The sequence below is a fragment of the Eimeria necatrix genome, genomic scaffold, assembly GCF_000499385.1.
Source record: "Eimeria necatrix Houghton genomic scaffold, Enh_scaff163, whole genome shotgun sequence".
Taxonomy (NCBI): domain Eukaryota; phylum Apicomplexa; class Conoidasida; order Eucoccidiorida; family Eimeriidae; genus Eimeria; species Eimeria necatrix.
The window spans coordinates 20,789-37,557 of NW_013652324.1; the positions used below are offsets into that span (position 1 = coordinate 20,789).

Sequence of the window (16,769 nt, forward strand, 5' to 3'; positions counted from 1 at the left end):
GGTCCTGCAAGAGCGCAACCTTCTCGCAGTGCTAGCCAAAGCCTCCGGCGTCATGAGCGAGCTTGCCGAGTTCAAGCCGCTGGTCCCTATTATTGTTTCCTTGAGAAACGAGGGCATGCGTGAGAGGCACTGGAATAAAGTAGGCTTATTTTTCTCTGATGGAACACAGCAAGCCTCTCAGTGGTTTTGAATTCACTGCTTAGGGACAAGATGACGCTTAGTATCAGACTCCTAAAGCGTCTGCTACACTTCTTTTGCTGGATTCACAGCTGTTCGAACGTATTGGAGAACCACAACTGGACGAAGGAACCACCCTCACCTTAAACTCCTTATTGGACAAGGGTATCGCAAGCTGCACGGACTTCGTCGTGGAGCTTGGGGAGCTAGCTACTAAAGAAAGCTATCTTGAGAAGGTGAGCGCGTGCACATGAGCTTAAAACTGAGCGGATTCCTGTACCTAATATGTGCCGTCAAAAGAAATCAAGGCTGAGTTATCCTTAAAATTATGGACGGCGACATTAGAAATGGAAATAGGAATGCACTGCTACTTTTGATAGGCTCTACAAACCATGAAGGCCGAATGGGAGCAAATCAAATTTGATTTTCCAGAGACATACAAGGACACAGATACTTACATTTTGAAAGGTACAGACGAAATCGTGGCTTTGCTTGACGAGCACATTATGACTACGCAAGGACTGCAGTTTTCGATTTACAAGAAGCCTCTGGAAAAGGAGATTGAAGAGTGGGCCAATCTCATAATGACGGTCAGTGCCACAAAGTTGCAGTTCCACGACATTAACTTCAACCGTTCAGAGCTTGAGTTCCAAGACATTAACTTCAACCCTTCAGAGGTTGAAGGCCAATCTAGTAACTGCGTGAAGAGATTGTCTACGAGCTCAGGCATCTGAAACCTTAGACGAATGGCTCAAGTGTCAAAGAGCCTGGCTATATCTGCAACCAATCTTCCACTCGCCCGATATACCGAAACAACTTCCAGCAGAAACAAAGCGGTACAAATATGAAACAAAGAACAATATTCAGCTGCAGATGCGAAATGAGAACGTAGAGCGCACAGTTTTCACGATGCATGAGACCCTTAAGCTGAATACTGAGGGATCTGTTCTGTTTAAAGTTCAGGTTTTTCACTGTGGACACTGCCTGGAGGGTTTTGATGCGACACACGTATGAAGAGCCCCAAGTGCTGGCTGCGTGTTCAACCCCTGGTTTGGCGGATAAACTTCGCGAAAACAACAGGCTCTTGGAGAGAGTGCAGAAAGAACTCCAGTCGTATCTTGAGCTTAAACGCAGTCAGTTCGCTCGCTTCTACTTTCTTTCGAACGATGAATTGTTGGAGATTTTGTCGGAATCGACAGATCCGCTAAAGGTCCAAGCGTTCCTATGCAAAGTCTTCGAGAACATAAATGAACTGGAATTCAACTCAGACCTTGTGGCTACTGCCATGTTTTCTGCCGAAGGTAGGCTAAGTTTGCACACATAAAGACTGAGTCTGCTACTTTTAAAAGGGGCGATAAGACTCACAACTGGCATTCTTACTGAATCTACAGGCGAGAAAATGGCATTTGTCAAAGATCTCGCAACTGCCGGCAGGAGCGTAGAGATTTGGATGAGAGATTTGGAGCAGATTATGAAGCTTTCCGTTAAAAACGCACTCCATCAAGCAATAACGGACTACGCCAAATGCGAGCGAACAACGTGGGTTACAAAACATGCTGGGCAGTGTGTGCTGAACGGTAGCCAGGTCCATTGGACCGCCTTAGTTGAAGATGCCATTCAAACCGGGCAGCTTAAAAGCCTCATGGAAGCTCGCACAAGGCAGCTACTAGACCTGGTAAGAGTGCCGCGAGGCCAGCCATAAAGCTTTTGTGCCACTCATAGTGCCGTTGGCAATGCGACCGCGTGAATGGAATGCAGCCAACCACGAAGTTGCGTATGTTGGAAACTTCCTGTTGGCGGCTTCCATGATCTTATTTAAGCAAAGCATACCAGCAAACGAGAAACTATTGTTCTTTCAAGGCAAAGCGTTTGCAATGTAAATTACATGAAATGGTCTGTTTTCTAATCTGCTCTTATGCAGGTCGCACTTGTTCGAAAGGGACTCAACTCGATGCAGAGCATCACCATTGGGGCTCTTATTGTAATTGACGTCCACGCCAAAGACATCGTGCAACGTCTTTGGGACGAAGAGGTGTCCAGCGTGGAAGCGTTTGAATGGATTGCCCAGTTGAGATACTATTGGAGAGATGACAACTGCTGGACCCAGTGTGTGCAGACTGACTTCCCGTATGGCAACGAGTACCTTGGAAATACTTCACGGTTGGTGATCACTCCACTAACGGACATGGCGTATATGACGTTGATGGGGGCTCAACAGCTTAACCTCGGTAGGCGTACAGCCCGCACCCAACTGTTCCTGTACTCTTCTTCCCACAGAAACATTAAGTCAACATATCTACATTTTTCCTGTTTCGAGCAAACGCTTATTATTTTGCTTGACTGCGGATTGCGCTGCAGGCGGGTCACTGGCAGGCCCTGCAGGAACAGGAAAGACAGAAACCACGAAGGACTTGGCGAAAGCTTTGGCAACCCAGTGTGTCGTTTTTAACTGCTCCGAAATGATGGACTACATCATGATAGCAAAATTTTTCAAAGGATTGGTTTCTTCAGGAGCATGGTGTTGTTTTGATGAATTCAACCGAATCAATGTGGAGGTTAGTACTAGGTCCAGCAGAATTCCGGTTCAGCGTGCAACGCTTTTGCAACGCAGCCAATATTTCAGCCAGCACTGTGCCACATAATGTCTAATTTGAAGGGTCGCTGCTATGCTGCCTTGTTCACTTTGCTCTACAGGTATTGTCCGTTATTGCGCAACAACTGATTGTGCTGTTTGGAGCGAAAAATCAACTTCAAGGCTACGATACGACGTTGGAGATTGATTTTGAGGATTCGCGCATAGTGGTTGAGCCTATATTCAACGTATTTATCACCATGAACCCTGGGTACGCCGGCAGAACGGAGCTTCCGGATAACCTCAAATGCCTTTTCAGGCCTATGGCCATGATGGTAAGGCAGTGACGCTTCACTAATGCCGAGGGGCTACACAGAATTTAGCATGGCAACGAAAAGTCTTGAACCCCGCAACTGTTGCTGGAAAGGGCTAGGATATTGTTTTCTTGGCTCGACCACCTTTCGCAATCGATAAGACTTTTGGCCTCAGGTACCAGATTACTCGATGATCGCTGAAATTATGCTATATAGCTTTGGTTTCGATCAAGCCAGGGAATTGGCAACGAAAATGGTTGCAACGTTCAAGTTATCATCAGAGCAATTGTCATCTCAAGATCATTACGACTACGGCATGAGAGCGGTTCGATCAGTCATCAATGCAGCGGGGGCATTAAAAAGAAAACATAGCAGTATGGACGAACAACAAATTCTGCTTCAAGCACTCAAAGATGTGAACGTCCCGAAGTTCCTGTCTCACGATCTTCCTCTGTTTGAAAATATTATTGCTGATCTGTTCCCTGGAATCGAAATACCCCGCTCTGATAACCAGCTCCTTCAAGAAGCACTTGCACTTCAGTCGGAGGTGCTGAGGCTGCAGCCGGTTGAAGCCTTTATGCTGAAAGTGATGCAACTTTACGACACAGTTCAGGTTCGTCATGGCATCATGCTTGTGGGCCCCACAGGAGGGGGCAAGACAAGCAGCTACAGACTGCTAGCTGCCGCCATGAGCGACCTACATAAGGTCCCCGGATTTGCCAAGGTGCGCTCAGCTCTTTTACTCATCTACTCTGAGCAAGTCAAGCATAAATTGTCTTGGCCACACGCTCCTAAGTATGAGTTCAAAAGCAGCGGTTCTTCTTGCCGCTTCTTATGTACAGGTGCATGTCGACGTGTTGAACCCGAAGTCCGTGACTATTGGGCAGCTTTACGGATGTTTTAATGAAACAACCCATGAATGGACAGATGGCTTGGCAGCGGCACTCATTCGCCATTCAATTCGCGACACTTCCCCCGATCAGCATTGGATCATGTTTGATGGTCCAGTTGACGCCCTGTGGATTGAAAGCATGAATTCTGTCTTGGATGACAACAAAAAGCTATGTCTCAACTCCGGAGAAATTATTGCTCTAACGCCAAGAATGGTAATAATGTTTGAGGTGAGAGTTGTCCACATATTTTTTCAATAAACGGACCCAAAAAATCCCCACGGTGCTGGTTGTTAGGCTCGATTCAACTATGATAGCCGAGTACGTGTGTGGCCTTAGGTCGAAGACCTATCCGTAGCATCTCCTGCAACAGTTAGTCGCTGTGGAATGGTGTATATGGAGCCAGACGTCCTTGGTTTTCGGCCACTTGTTGCTTCTTGGCTAAAGGGGCTTCCTCCAACATTCAAAGATGCACATAAAACACTCATTGAAGAACTGTGCGATAACATAATCGCTGGAGGGACTGTTTTCATCAGAAAGCAGTGCAAGGAGGTCATAAGGACGGTGAACTCTAACCTCTGCGTGTCTTGTCTCCGAATGCTGGGCTCCATTTGCTCCCGCTACCGCCCAGTGGACAAGCCAGCCGATAGTGAACAAGGAGATGTGCTGCTTTCGCGTCTTCCTGCCGCCTTTATTTTCAGCTTTGTTTGGTCATTTGGGGTCGCAGTAGATGGTAAGCTGAATGTCCGCTTATCTGAGAGCCCGTTGGCTAAAAGAGTTCAGCTGCAGAACGGAATATAATTGCTGTGTGATGCCTCTGTGAACCTTTTATTAGGCCCGAGCAGGAAGAAAATCGACGACTGGCTTCAAAACAGAGTGCGAGAGCTTGGGTTTGATATTGATCTTCCAGCGGCAGACTCAAGCTTTTTCGACTTTTGCTACGATATCAACAGCCATCGGTGGACCCACTGGGAAGACACAGCATCATCATTCGTAGTACCAAAGGGCGCGACGTACGAGAACATCGTAGTCCCAACATTAGACTCCATCCGTCTGTCTTACTCGATCAGCACGTTGCTTCTAAACGGGCATCCTGTCATCTGCCCAGGGCCTACTGGAACTGGGAAGACTGTCGTTTTGACGGAGCTTCTCTTACTCTCTTTACCGGAAAATTTTGAAGCTCATCTCATGAGCTTTTCTGCGCACACGCGCGTCAACCAGGTGCAGGTAAGTTTGGAGTTCGGAAAGGGCGAACAATTTGAACTACATTTGTAGTTTCGGACCAGTATTCCGCTTGCCGCCTGTTGATATGGTTAGTAGAAATGAGCTTCAAGAGGAGCAGGCGTCCCCTAGTTTTACGGTATACTGCAGGATCTGCTAGAAGCAAAATTGGAGAAGAGACGAAGAGGAGTTTATGGCCCAGCCGCCGGTAAAACGTGTATATTCTTTATTGACGACTTAAACATGCCACGGAAAGAAGAATTCGGAGCTCAGCCTCCACTGGAACTTTTAAGGCAGTGGTAAGCGAAAAGTCACTACAGGAACAAACCAAAGCCAGCCGCTTCAAGCTTCCATTCAGTTTACGTCTCACAGGGACACTTTCTTCTTATTCGCTACGATGAGGCTTGTTCAGGTTCGATCACAAAGGCTGGTACGACCGCAAGGCTCTTGCTTTCCAGGAAGTTGTGGATGTTGCCATGGTTGCTGCCATGGGTCCACCAGGAGGAGGAAGGAACGAAATATCTGCACGTTTGTTGAGACACTACTGTGTCCTAGCTTTCAACGAGCTCCAAAGAACTTCCATTGCGAAAATTTTCCAGACATTAAACAAGTACTGCTTCCAGCAATTTCCTCAGAATATTCAGGTACGTTAAACATAGTTCACAGCTGGACGAAATTTGCTGCCCCAACTGCTCTTGACCGCTGAATAGTTTTCCACACGAGGAAGACGCGGAAACTATGAGAGAATATGACAGCATGAAGCTGAAAGATTCCCGCTGCAAGGCCACCATTGGCTCATATGACTCCATGAATGTGTCTCTAAATTGAATTCAGGCCCTCACAGACCCACTGGTATTCGCAACAATTGATCTCTATGCAGAGGTTACCAAAGCATTGCTTCCAACCCCAATGAAATCCCACTACACATTTAACATGCGTGAAATATGGAAGGTTTTTCAAGGACTTTCATTCCTCTCGCCGAAGGTAGTAAATGAGCCAACGGCGGTGAGTAGAGCATTTCGTCCTCCAATTCTTGTGGAGGTAATGCGCAGGCTAGGATGGTCTAACCATATGATAGCCTGGTCTGCGTGCGCAGTGGTTTATTTCAAGGCATGTCAGCTTCTAGCGGCCTCTGATGTGGTGCAAAGTTTCTGTGTCGCTGCACTGAGGAACCACCTTAAGAAATGTTTTGGTGGCATGCCCACGGCCATAAAGTTAAGGCGCTCACACGTTATCTCGACCCTGCCAAAAGTAGCAAACGATAAAGGAATTCTTCGTATCCCAAAATTGAGGCAAAACAGCCGGGGTGTTTCAGGTTGTTCGGTGCTGGATTCATGAAGCTTGCCGCGTGTTCTGCGACCGCCTAGTTGACGACGAGGACAGAAGGTGGTTCCACGAGCTTCTTCAACAGCAAGCCAAGCAAACGTTCGGTGTTGATTTTACAGACACAAAAGAAATTTCATCTATGATATTCGCCGACTTCGTGCAGCATTCGTCAGACAGACATTACTTGGTGCGCCTAGGATCAACTTAGCAGTGTAAAAACAGACAGGTTTTTTCGAACAGCCTTTTATTGGCTCTTTTAATGAATTCACCCGAGTATGTGAGTAGGTTTCTTCTGAGCTACAAAAGCACGCGCTTGCATGTCTTTCATATGATGGCACAGGAGGTCGCTTCTGCTGAAAAGCTCAAGCGCGTAGTCGAAGACTACCTTCAGGACTACAACAACACCTTTTCAGTTCCAATGCAACTCGTGATGTTTGGAGATGCCTGCGGTCATGTGACACGGATCTGCCGTGTACTTCGGCAACCATCAGGGCACGCTCTTCTCCTGGGAGTGAGAGGCTCAGGACGCCAATCGCTCAGTCGCCTCGCTGCCTTCATCATGGAGACGGAATGCTTCCAAATCGACGCATCAAAAGGTTCTCCACAATAAATATTGCGCCAACCGTGCGAGAGTTTTGATTGCACGCAATCATAAGCTGTGAACAATAAGTGCCTGCAAACGCAGAGGGCCGCATGTATTTTGCCAAAACGCTTCTGTCTGCCCCAATAGGTTACGGAATTTCAGAATGGAGAGACGACTTGAAGACGTGCTTTATGAAATCTGGCTTGGAGGACAAAGTGCAAACATTTCTGTTCTGCGATTCTCAAGTTCTGGAAGAAACTATGTTAGAGGACATCAACAGCGCTTTAAATTATGGAGATGCTCCCAATATATACAAAAAGGAAGACAACGAGGAAATCATGAAGGTTTGCAGGTGAGGTGCCTTTTGTCAGCATTATCTCGAGCATTATCGCCACCCACTCGGTCGCGCCGCATGTAGGTCCGGGCTGCCTAGTTGTTTCACATCACAATTCTTGTATGCTTCCTCAGAGCATACTGCAAGCAGCTTGGCATGGCCCCAACAAAAGGAAACGTTTTCAATGCCTACGTAAAAAAGGTCAAGGCAAACCTTCACATGATTCTGGCCATGAGCCCATTGGGAGTGCAGTTTCGCACATGGCTGAGAATGTTCCCCTCTTTCACCAATTGCTGCACCATCAACTGGTTTTCGGAGGTGCGACGTTGCCCTTCTTAACGTAGCGGCGCCATACAGAGTGGAGACCCAATTCCTATGAGAATGAGGATAGGGGGAGTGCCTTCAGCTGCGTGGAGAGGTGATAGCTTGCTTATAGATGATTCAGCGTTTGTCGCTGTCCTGTGTGCTGCTCGACCGTGCTCGCAGTGGCCAGCAGAGGCCCTAGTATCCGTTGCACACATGCAAATGGAGAAAAGCGATGTGGTAGTCCAGTCGTATGAACAGGTTCTCAATGTTCTACAAGCCATGCACAGTGGAGTTCAAAGCACTGCTGCACGATACAGGGAAGAGCTTGGTCGGACTATGTATGCAACCCCTACGACGTTCTTGGAAATGCTGTCAGCTTTTCTGCAACTCGTTCAAGCCAAGCAAGTTGACTTGGTAACTATTCAAGATAGATTTGAAAAGGGATTGGGGAAGCTTGAAGAGACGTCCAAGCAAGTGGCAGCTATGCAGGCTCAGCTCCAAGAACTCCAGCCAGTCTTACAAGCTACGTCAGAAGAGGTGGGCTTGCTATGAATAGCCAAACAGCTAGCTCTACTGCCACCAAAAGCACATAAATTAAGTCTGCTGCCCATATATTGAGCCACAAGGTGCCTAGAGTGAGCCGAGCGGTGCGAATAGCCTGTTGGTAGTGTTAAAAGTGCTATGAAGAGCCTGCGCCGGAGGAGCCTAGCAGCAAAGCGATTGCAAATGAAATTACAGGTAGAAAGGACAATGATTCAAATTCAAAAAGATCATGCGATTGCGGATGAGACAAAAAAAATCGTTGCACATGATGAAGCAGCTGCTTCAAAAAAAGCAAGTGAAACTCAAGCTCTTAAAGATGATGCCCAGCGTGATCTAGACGAAGCACTTCCAGCACTCGAAGAAGCTGTGGAATGCGTTAAAAAGTTAAAGTCAGACCATATACGGGAGGTGAAGGCACTGACAAAACCGCCATCAGGTGTCATTCTCACGATGGAGGCTGTATGCATCATGTTTGGAGTAAGCAAATAAAGTAGTACCACCTTTATTGAATGAATCTGGCACGGAACGCCCGTTCATGATTTTCTTCTAATTTTGACCCCTGTGCGAAATTCCAGGTTCCTCCCGTGAAAAAACCTGATCCTTCGAGACCCGGAGTAAAAATTGAGGATTACTGGGAATCTGCTCAACATAGGCTTTTGAGGGACCCAAAGAAGCTTCTTGAAGACCTCCTAAAGTATGACAAGGTCAGTTAAACCGAATGCAACACTCTTTCTGTGGATGCTGCTTGAAAATTACAACCATCTGTAGCCCAACACGTACCATCATTTCGTCTCAGTGTGATGCTAAACATTTACTCTCTCATGCGTCTTCGGCCCCTGGCGAGCAGGATAATATCCCGGAATCTATCATTTCGACAATCAGCCCCTACATCGAGAGGACCGACTTTGACCCAGCAGCTATCCGCAAAGCATCTGTTGCATGCGAGGCTATTTGCATGTGGGTGCGCGCGATGTTCAAGTACTACAATGTCGCAAAGATTGTGGAGCCAAAGCGAGTCAAGTTGCGGCAGGCCGAATCTGAGCTGCTCGCCACTACAGAGAATTTGGAGAGAACGAAGGCTAGGCTTAAGGAAGTAGAGGATAAAATTGAACGCCTTGCAAGCGACTTCGCTCTTGCTGTTGAGAAAAAGGTGATGTAAAAAGGCCGCCAAAAGATGGCTTTCAGCTTAATGAAGCACTGAAATCTCGCTACACGCAGAGACAAGGAATCACGCAGCCACGGTGGATCTCAAGTCTTGAAGTGATTCCTTTGCAGGGCTTAACAAACACTTGCTTTCGCTGTGGTAATACAGGAGCAACTTACCAAAGAGATTCAGAGCTGTCAGAAGAAAATACAGAGGGCCGAACCTCTCTTACTCGGCCTCGAAGATGAAAGACAACGCTGGGGAGAGCAGGCTCGCCTTTCAAAGGAACTTTACAGCTACATCTCAGGTTCGGTTTTTGAATAGAGCGAGATGTGGCATCGACATAAGCAGCAGGAGGACACGCAAGCACATCAAGTCTACTTCTGGTTTCTCCGCTTAGGCCACGCCCTAATCAATGCTGGAATGCTAACTTACGCCGGGCCATTCACAGTTACTTTTCGTGAAGAGCTAAAAGCGCAATGGTCGGAGCTATTGCGTCTGCACCAACTACCCTTCCAGGCATCATGCGGCCTCAAGCAATTTCTTGGTATGTCACTTTGTAGATTTATTAGGGCTGCCACCTGCGTTTCATCCTGTTGCAAAAACGTGTCTCTCTTTGATGTGTGCTGTACAGGTGACCCCGTGACTATTAGGCAATGGATTGCTTGGGGCTTGCCGAATGATGAACTGTCTATCCAAAATGGTATCATTATGGATCGTGCCAGAAGGTGGCCCCTAATGATTGACCCTCAAGTGGGCAGAAACAGTCCGCAAAAAATGTAGAGTATCAGTGAATAAGCAGTAATGTTCTGAGTGTACAAATGCTGCACATACTCGTGTAAACCCACTATAGAATAAGTGCAGCTGTGCTTGTTCGTTCGTACCAGAGCCAGGCAAACCGTTTCATCAAGAGAAGTGCTAGGGCTACTGAAATTGGCTTCGAAGTTTTTAAATTGTCTGATGCGGCATTTATGAGGGAACTTGAGCTATCTATCCAGCTTGGAAAGTGGGTTCTTATAGAAAATGTTTCAGAAACTTTGGATCCAGCCCTCGACCCGGTCCTTCTCCAGCAGAAGACGAAGAGTGGCTCAGGTAAAATTCAGGGTGGTACTAACGCTCGCGTGCCACAAACGAAAGACTACGGTGTGGCATGCAACTCCATTGCATATAAGACATTAATGGGTGCTCTGCGTTGAAGGCTACTGCATCCGGCTTGGCGAAAAACCAATTCCTTGGGGACCCTCCTTTAAACTTTTCATGACGACAAAGCTCCCCAATCCAAAGTTTTCTGTGGACACTTTCGTCAAGACAACGGTCATTAATTTCGCAATCACTCCAGAAGGTTGGTTTGAGACTATTCTTCAGCCCTCACTAAGTGCCAACACACTCAGAAAAATCCCTTGTCACCTTAGTCAGCTCCCGAAGCCTCTGGAAATACCAAGCGAGCATTTGCAACAACGGATGCATTTTTTTTATTAAGGGCTAGAGGACCAAATGCTAGGCCTTGTTGTGACCAAGGAAGCACCCCAGCTAGAAGAAAGGAAAGCTGCTTTGGCACAAAGCAACGCTGACATGCGCCGAGAACTCAAAGACCTTCAAGACAAAATCCTTCAGGTTATGTCGCAGTCTCAAGGAAACATCTTGGATGATGAAGTTTTGCTCAATACTTTAGCTGCATCGAAGCAGACTTCTGAAGAGATCCAAGAGAAAGTTCAAGAAGCGGAAGTGACTGAGCGCGAGATTGACGAAGCAAGGTACGCCTTTCAGATTTGAGCTCTTGTGCTCAAGTGCCCTTCCCAGGAGACAAAGCTGAGCGCTTTCCATTTCCTCGCTTCCTTCTGTTTCCACTTAGGCAGTGCTACAGGAAAGTTGCGGCGCGCTGTAGCCAGCTCTTTTTCTGCCTCGTTGAACTAGCAGGCATCGAGCCAATGTATCAATACTCCCAGCAGTGGTTCCAGAACTTGATTTCCCTTGGTATAAGCGAGGTTAGTTTTTTTTAAATACCTCGAGGCTTGAAAATTTTATTTGGTGTTAAACACAACTCGTAGAACACACTTTTGCTCCTTGGGAAGTTTAGCAGAGTGAGTTGCTTTAGAACGCCACTCGAGCACTGTTCGTTGCCATGCGGTGCTACCCTCCTGGCCAGTTGCTTTAACAAGTTCTTTCATTAAAAATCAAGAGCACAAGATTTGTGTCCGTGCGTTTTTGAAGGCCGCACCAACTCCAAATGTCGAGCAGCGCACGCAGTTGCTCGTGGACCATCTTTCGTACTTGGTGTACCAAAATGTGTCTAGGTCACTTTTCGTCCGGCATAAGCTCTTGTTTGCCTTTGCTCTCAGCTTGCGAGTGAGTTTTTCTACGTCTGGAAAGCTTAGCATACCCGATGTATATTTGGAAAGCTGTGCACTATCAAGCTGCAAAACTACGGATGAGTAAAAGAGGGTTTGCTCCAGTAGCTTGTCCTGTCAAGAGCATGCCTGATTAGCCCAGAAAGTCTTTGCCTGAGCAGGTGCAAGCTAAAACTCCAGTAGATCCTGCAGAGCTGCGCTTTCTACTGACGGGAACTGTAGCAGCATCAAGCAACACGCCAAATCCTACTTCGTGGCTTACAGAGAAGCAGTGGCAAGCACTGAGCGAGCTTTCTCATCTGCGCGCGTTTGAGGGGCTGGCTAGCACATTTCAGGAGGAGGAGGAAGGGTTTCGAAGAATTTCTGACTCTCTTCGAGCAGATCAAGAGCCACTGCCTGGCCGTTGGAAATGTCTGAATTCCATTCAGGTAGGAATCTGAAGGCTGATTCCTGCATAGGAACGTTCAACTCATGGCTCAAGCAAATTTCTTTGTAGTAATGGCTATTTTAGGCTAAGCTGCGCAACTGTGTCCGATTACTGTTGCATTTTCAAGAAAATGTGCATCCTCCGGATTCTTCGCATGGATTCTTTGACCGCTGCTGCAAGCAGCTATATTGAGTCGGAACTCGGAGCCCGCTTTTTGGAGCCCCCCCCGTTTGACCTAGCTCAGTGTTATAAAGACTCCACATCCCAGACGCCGTTGATCTTCATTTTGTCGCAAGGCTCCGACCCAATATCTGAGCTTCTTAGTTTTGCAAAAGATATGAAGATGAGCAGGCGATTTGAATCAATATCATTGGGTAAGACGTCTGCACAAGCTGTTCGCAAAAGGCCCCATGCATGTCGGCTCCGTAAGAAGCGGTTAGCCCAAACGTTGTAGCAGTTGCCGTGACCTTCTGGTAGCTTCAACACTAATGTGCTCAAACAGGACAAGGCCAGGGCCCAAAAGCTGCAAAGCTTATTGAGGAAGGATGTAACAGGGGTGGGTGGGTACTTCTTCAAAATTGTCATCTTGCTGCTTCCTGGATGAGCGAGCTTGAGAGGATTTGCGAGCAGTGGAACCCTGAGGAAATTCATCGTGATTTCAGGTAAGCCGTGCCACAGCAAGAATTGAATAAAGGTTCCCTGTGTCACCAAAGCTGGCAGTTTTGACTTCAAATCGCCTTCCTTTTTTGGTTTAAGTTGGCCTGCAGATGCTTAGGAGTTTTAAAGGGCACTTATGTTTCCGTGCATTACTTCAGACTCTGGTTGACATCCATGCCATCCTCATCCTTTCCTGTATCCGTCCTTCAAGTTGGTGTAAAAATGACAAATGAGCCACCAAAGGGTCTGAAGGCAAACTTGCAGCGTCTCTACGCTGGAATTGACAACCGGCAGCTCAATGCTACGCAACAGCCTACGCAGTTCAAAAGGCTGTATTTTGCGCTTTGCTTCTTTCATGCCATAGTGACGGTGAGTGCAGGCTGTCGGCGATCGGGCTTTCCTTGCTTGCTTTGAAGCTGTATTGCATATATTACCTTGTGTGTTGTCATGAGGACCTGATATTTGCCCCTCAAGGGCATTCTCACGCCTTATGTATTTGCGAAATAATAAAAGTAATGAACTTTTTGACCCATAGGAACGCCGGCGCTTTGGGCCAATAGGATGGAACATTTACTACGAATTCACTCAAGATGATCTGGTTGTATGCCAGAGGCAGCTTAGAATATTCATGGATGCCAGCGAGAAGATTCCCTTCAAGGTGTGGCGCAAGCGCTCAGCAAAATCGTGTTTCACAACTAAAGCCCAAGCTCATTCTAGAAGCTCTATTGTATCCATGAGATTGCCAGCAAAACGAAACCATTCATTCGTGGCTTTTGACCTGTAGGTTTTGCGTTTCCTGGGTGCCCAAATAAATTACGGAGGCCGTGTCACTGATGCCAACGACAAGAGGCTCATTGACGTGATTGCCGATACTTACGTGAACGAAAGGCTTATTATCGAGGTGATGCTTGGTTTTACTTTACAAAGCTAAAACTCCCTGGTGCAGGGTACCTGACGCGTCTCAGGACTTGTCCCAAGCCATTTGCCATTCTCTTAGTTTGCTTGCCTCCATAGGGAGCTTCTTATAAATTTTCAAAGTCGGGTATCTACTACTGCCCAGAGGAAGGAGATCTTGAAGGCTTTCAAAAGTATATTCAGTCATTGCCTTCAATTGACCAACCGGAGGTTTTTGGCCTCCACGAAAATGCAAACATTAACTGCGCCCAGATGGAAGGCAAGGTAAGCCGCAGAGCTGGCAGTTGGAGAGCTGCAAGAAACTGTGCCCTGCTGTTGATAAAGGGAATGGTTCTATTACGAACCAAAGCCTTCCAGTTCTGAGCCTGTTGCCTTTTGTGCCGCTGGTGATCCTCACGGTCAATATGCTTAGGAGTTACTTGATGGCATACTATCGATGGCACCAAGAAGCAGTTCGGCGGGATCAACATCTCGCGAGTCGGCAGTATCTGACGTTGCTAGCTACGTACAAAGTATAATACCAGATCTGTTCGACGTAGAATTTATTCAGCAAAAATATCCTACTCGTTACGATGAATCCATGAACACAGTTGTTGTGCAAGAGTCGATCAGGTCAGTGAGGCCAGTACACATTGTCAGCATAACGTATGGCCCAGAGAAAAAGCTGTTATTTTCGCGATTATTGAGCTTATTGGAATGAATCTTAGAGGGCCACAGAAGTGGGGCACTGATGAAGGCTGAAAAGCCATCTTCAGGGCCTTTCCTAGTGGCATAATTCTAAATTGCAGTCGTGATCTATGTGACACCCAGATATAATGGCTTGCTCGCAATCATCAATAAGACAATAAAGGATCTTCGTTTGGCGATTCGCGGGCAAATAGTGATGACGGAGGAACTAGAAAAGATTGCTGCAGCTCTCTTTGACAATCAGGTAGGTACAAAAGACTCTTCATGCAAAAGAGTTCTGGTGGTATCCAGCAGCACGCATCAGCCAGAAAAGCACGCCAAATACTGCAGCATAGGCCAAACTCTAGTTAGTATGTACTGAACGAAAGCTGAGTGGAAAAATTTGGACCAGTGCCCTTCGTGGTGACTGCGCAGGTCCCCAAAGTGTGGTCTGATAGAGGCTTTGTTTCGATGAAGCCTCTGGGCTCCTGGCTAAAGGATTTAACAGCAAGACTTTCTTTTCTCCGGTCTTGGATTGACCAAGGACCGCCTAAGTGCTTTTGGATGGCCGGTCTTTTCTTTCCCCAGGTAAGAAAACTTGCTGCCCTTTATCTGGTCAGCAAAGGCTCTTATATGGTAAGGCGCCATACCTTGAGATGAATAACGCGAAAAAGTGGATTTTCATGAGCGTCCTTCATTGCACGCAGGCATTCTTGACAGGCGTGCTCCAAAACTATGCACGAAAGTACCGCGTTGCTGTTGATAGGCTTTCTTTTGCATTTACTATTTTAAAAGACAAAGATGACTCATCAATCAAGCAGGCTCCAGAGGATGGCTGCTTTGTCCAAGGTATTTTTTTGGAGGGCTGCCGTTGGGACTCTGACATGAACACGTTGGTAGGCAGCATTTCATTTGCTTTCACATCTTCGTGTCCCGTCCAAGCCATACCCGTTTTTATTTGGGTGCTCGCAGAGGAAACCTTTTTTTCCGGGCAGTTGATGCAACGCTTCATTACCGACCTTGGCTTTTGCATCAAGAAGTGCGAAGCGTTTTTATATGTTTCTGTCCAGGTTTCTTCGCGTCCAAAAATCCTCTTTGAAGAGCTTCCAGTGCTTTGGTTCCTTCCTCAAGAAGATCGCGTGCAGGAATCTACATCCATATACATGTGCCCTTTGTACAAGGTGCCGAGTAGAAAGGGAACTCTCTCGACAACCGGGCATTCGACCAACTACATCACCAGTATTGAGCTTCCGTGTATTGATCCCCCTGACGTGCCAATAAAGGCTGGCGTAGCTGCACTTCTTGCGCTTCAGGACTAAAAGCTCAGCTGCTTTTGAAACGAAGCCGCTGTTAGTGCAGGCAGTTATGCCTCACGTCGATCACTAGAAACAAAACACAACAAGGTGCTCATATGCTGACACATTTCAGCAGCAGCATGCGGGACACGTATAGTGCGCTCGAAAGTTCCAAATCGGAAAGAAAACCGTAATTGGGGGTTTGCCTAGCAGTTTGACTGATTCTCAATTACCTGCTTCCATGGCTACGAAACTGTTCAGAAATGGTACGTATATGCAAAGTACGACTGCAGCTTAGTAGCATCGAAGTAGCCCTTTACGAGCGAATAGCTAATCTGCATGGTTCTTGTCACGTTGCAGTGAGGGTTCTGCAGACGTGCGATGGCATATCTACCGACAAAGCCATGAGCTGCGAAAAATTAGATTAATTGAATGGGCCAAAGAGTACACGCCACATGCCAAAAGCACAGGCATGCAACTGAATATGTTCAGTAGAAACACGCATGCCAATTAAGTCACCATGTGCTGGCCAATCGCAGCGGTCACGGGTGGTGAGAAATGTCTGACACTGAAGTATATCAAGCTGTATATCCCTTGTGTCAAATTTGTATTTCTCATGCTTGCGCACCGCAAGTTGTCCACTATTATACCTTGGAAGGCGCTCATCTAAAGGCCCAGCCAGAGTTCCTTTTACTGAGCGGCTTTTGTAGTTTTATTCTGTCAGCCAAGCAAAAACCATTTGAAATAACCTAGCAAAGCAAAATGGCACCCCCCCCTGCGCAAACAGCAGTACAGCAGTAGTCCAGACTCACTACTCCCTCTTTTTCTGCGGCATAGGGCTAAAACTACAGTATGATGAAGGCGAAATGGACCTTTCTCGTCTCCAAAGTGGAGCTTCAAAGTACTGAGCCCACATCATTTCGGATGCTGCAAAAAATATGGCCAGTGTAATGCTAGGAAGTCTGAATTACCAATGTTGAAAGTGATTTCGCTATTCATCGCTACACGTTGTTTCCCGTCAGCTTGATTAAACAGTCGCATTTGCACGTGA

At 46.9% G+C, this 16,769-nt stretch overlaps 2 protein-coding genes across 2 annotated transcripts; both read left to right on the plus strand.

Annotated features, from left to right (window-relative positions):
• Positions 1 to 1,576: 1,576 nt before the first annotated feature.
• On the plus strand, positions 1,577 to 8,275 carry ENH_00019140 (Dynein heavy chain 1, axonemal, related, related; the record flags this gene model as incomplete). The annotated part of the gene is made up of 16 exons (XM_013579354.1): positions 1,577 to 1,852; positions 2,099 to 2,405; positions 2,536 to 2,732; positions 2,872 to 3,084; positions 3,239 to 3,787; positions 3,906 to 4,184; positions 4,293 to 4,686; positions 4,789 to 5,180; positions 5,325 to 5,473; positions 5,587 to 5,818; positions 6,009 to 6,179; positions 6,490 to 6,687; positions 6,841 to 7,096; positions 7,231 to 7,435; positions 7,552 to 7,735; positions 7,904 to 8,275. 16 exons carry the CDS (start codon positions 1,577 to 1,579, stop codon positions 8,273 to 8,275), a joined length of 4,374 nt encoding a protein of 1,457 aa, XP_013434808.1.
• Positions 8,276 to 9,833: 1,558 nt separating this feature from the next.
• ENH_00019150 (Dynein heavy chain 3, axonemal, related) lies at positions 9,834 to 15,742 on the plus strand (the record flags this gene model as incomplete). Its single annotated transcript, XM_013579355.1, has 19 exons — positions 9,834 to 9,957; positions 10,045 to 10,163; positions 10,298 to 10,502; positions 10,609 to 10,752; positions 10,891 to 11,164; positions 11,263 to 11,395; positions 11,622 to 11,756; positions 11,920 to 12,186; positions 12,313 to 12,559; positions 12,688 to 12,847; positions 13,001 to 13,211; positions 13,378 to 13,500; positions 13,627 to 13,743; positions 13,857 to 14,021; positions 14,170 to 14,369; positions 14,568 to 14,688; positions 14,859 to 15,011; positions 15,131 to 15,319; positions 15,494 to 15,742. The coding sequence occupies 19 exons, from the start codon at positions 9,834 to 9,836 to the stop codon at positions 15,740 to 15,742; spliced, it is 3,336 nt and encodes a 1,111-aa protein (XP_013434809.1).
• Between the last annotated feature and the right edge of the window lie 1,027 nt (positions 15,743 to 16,769).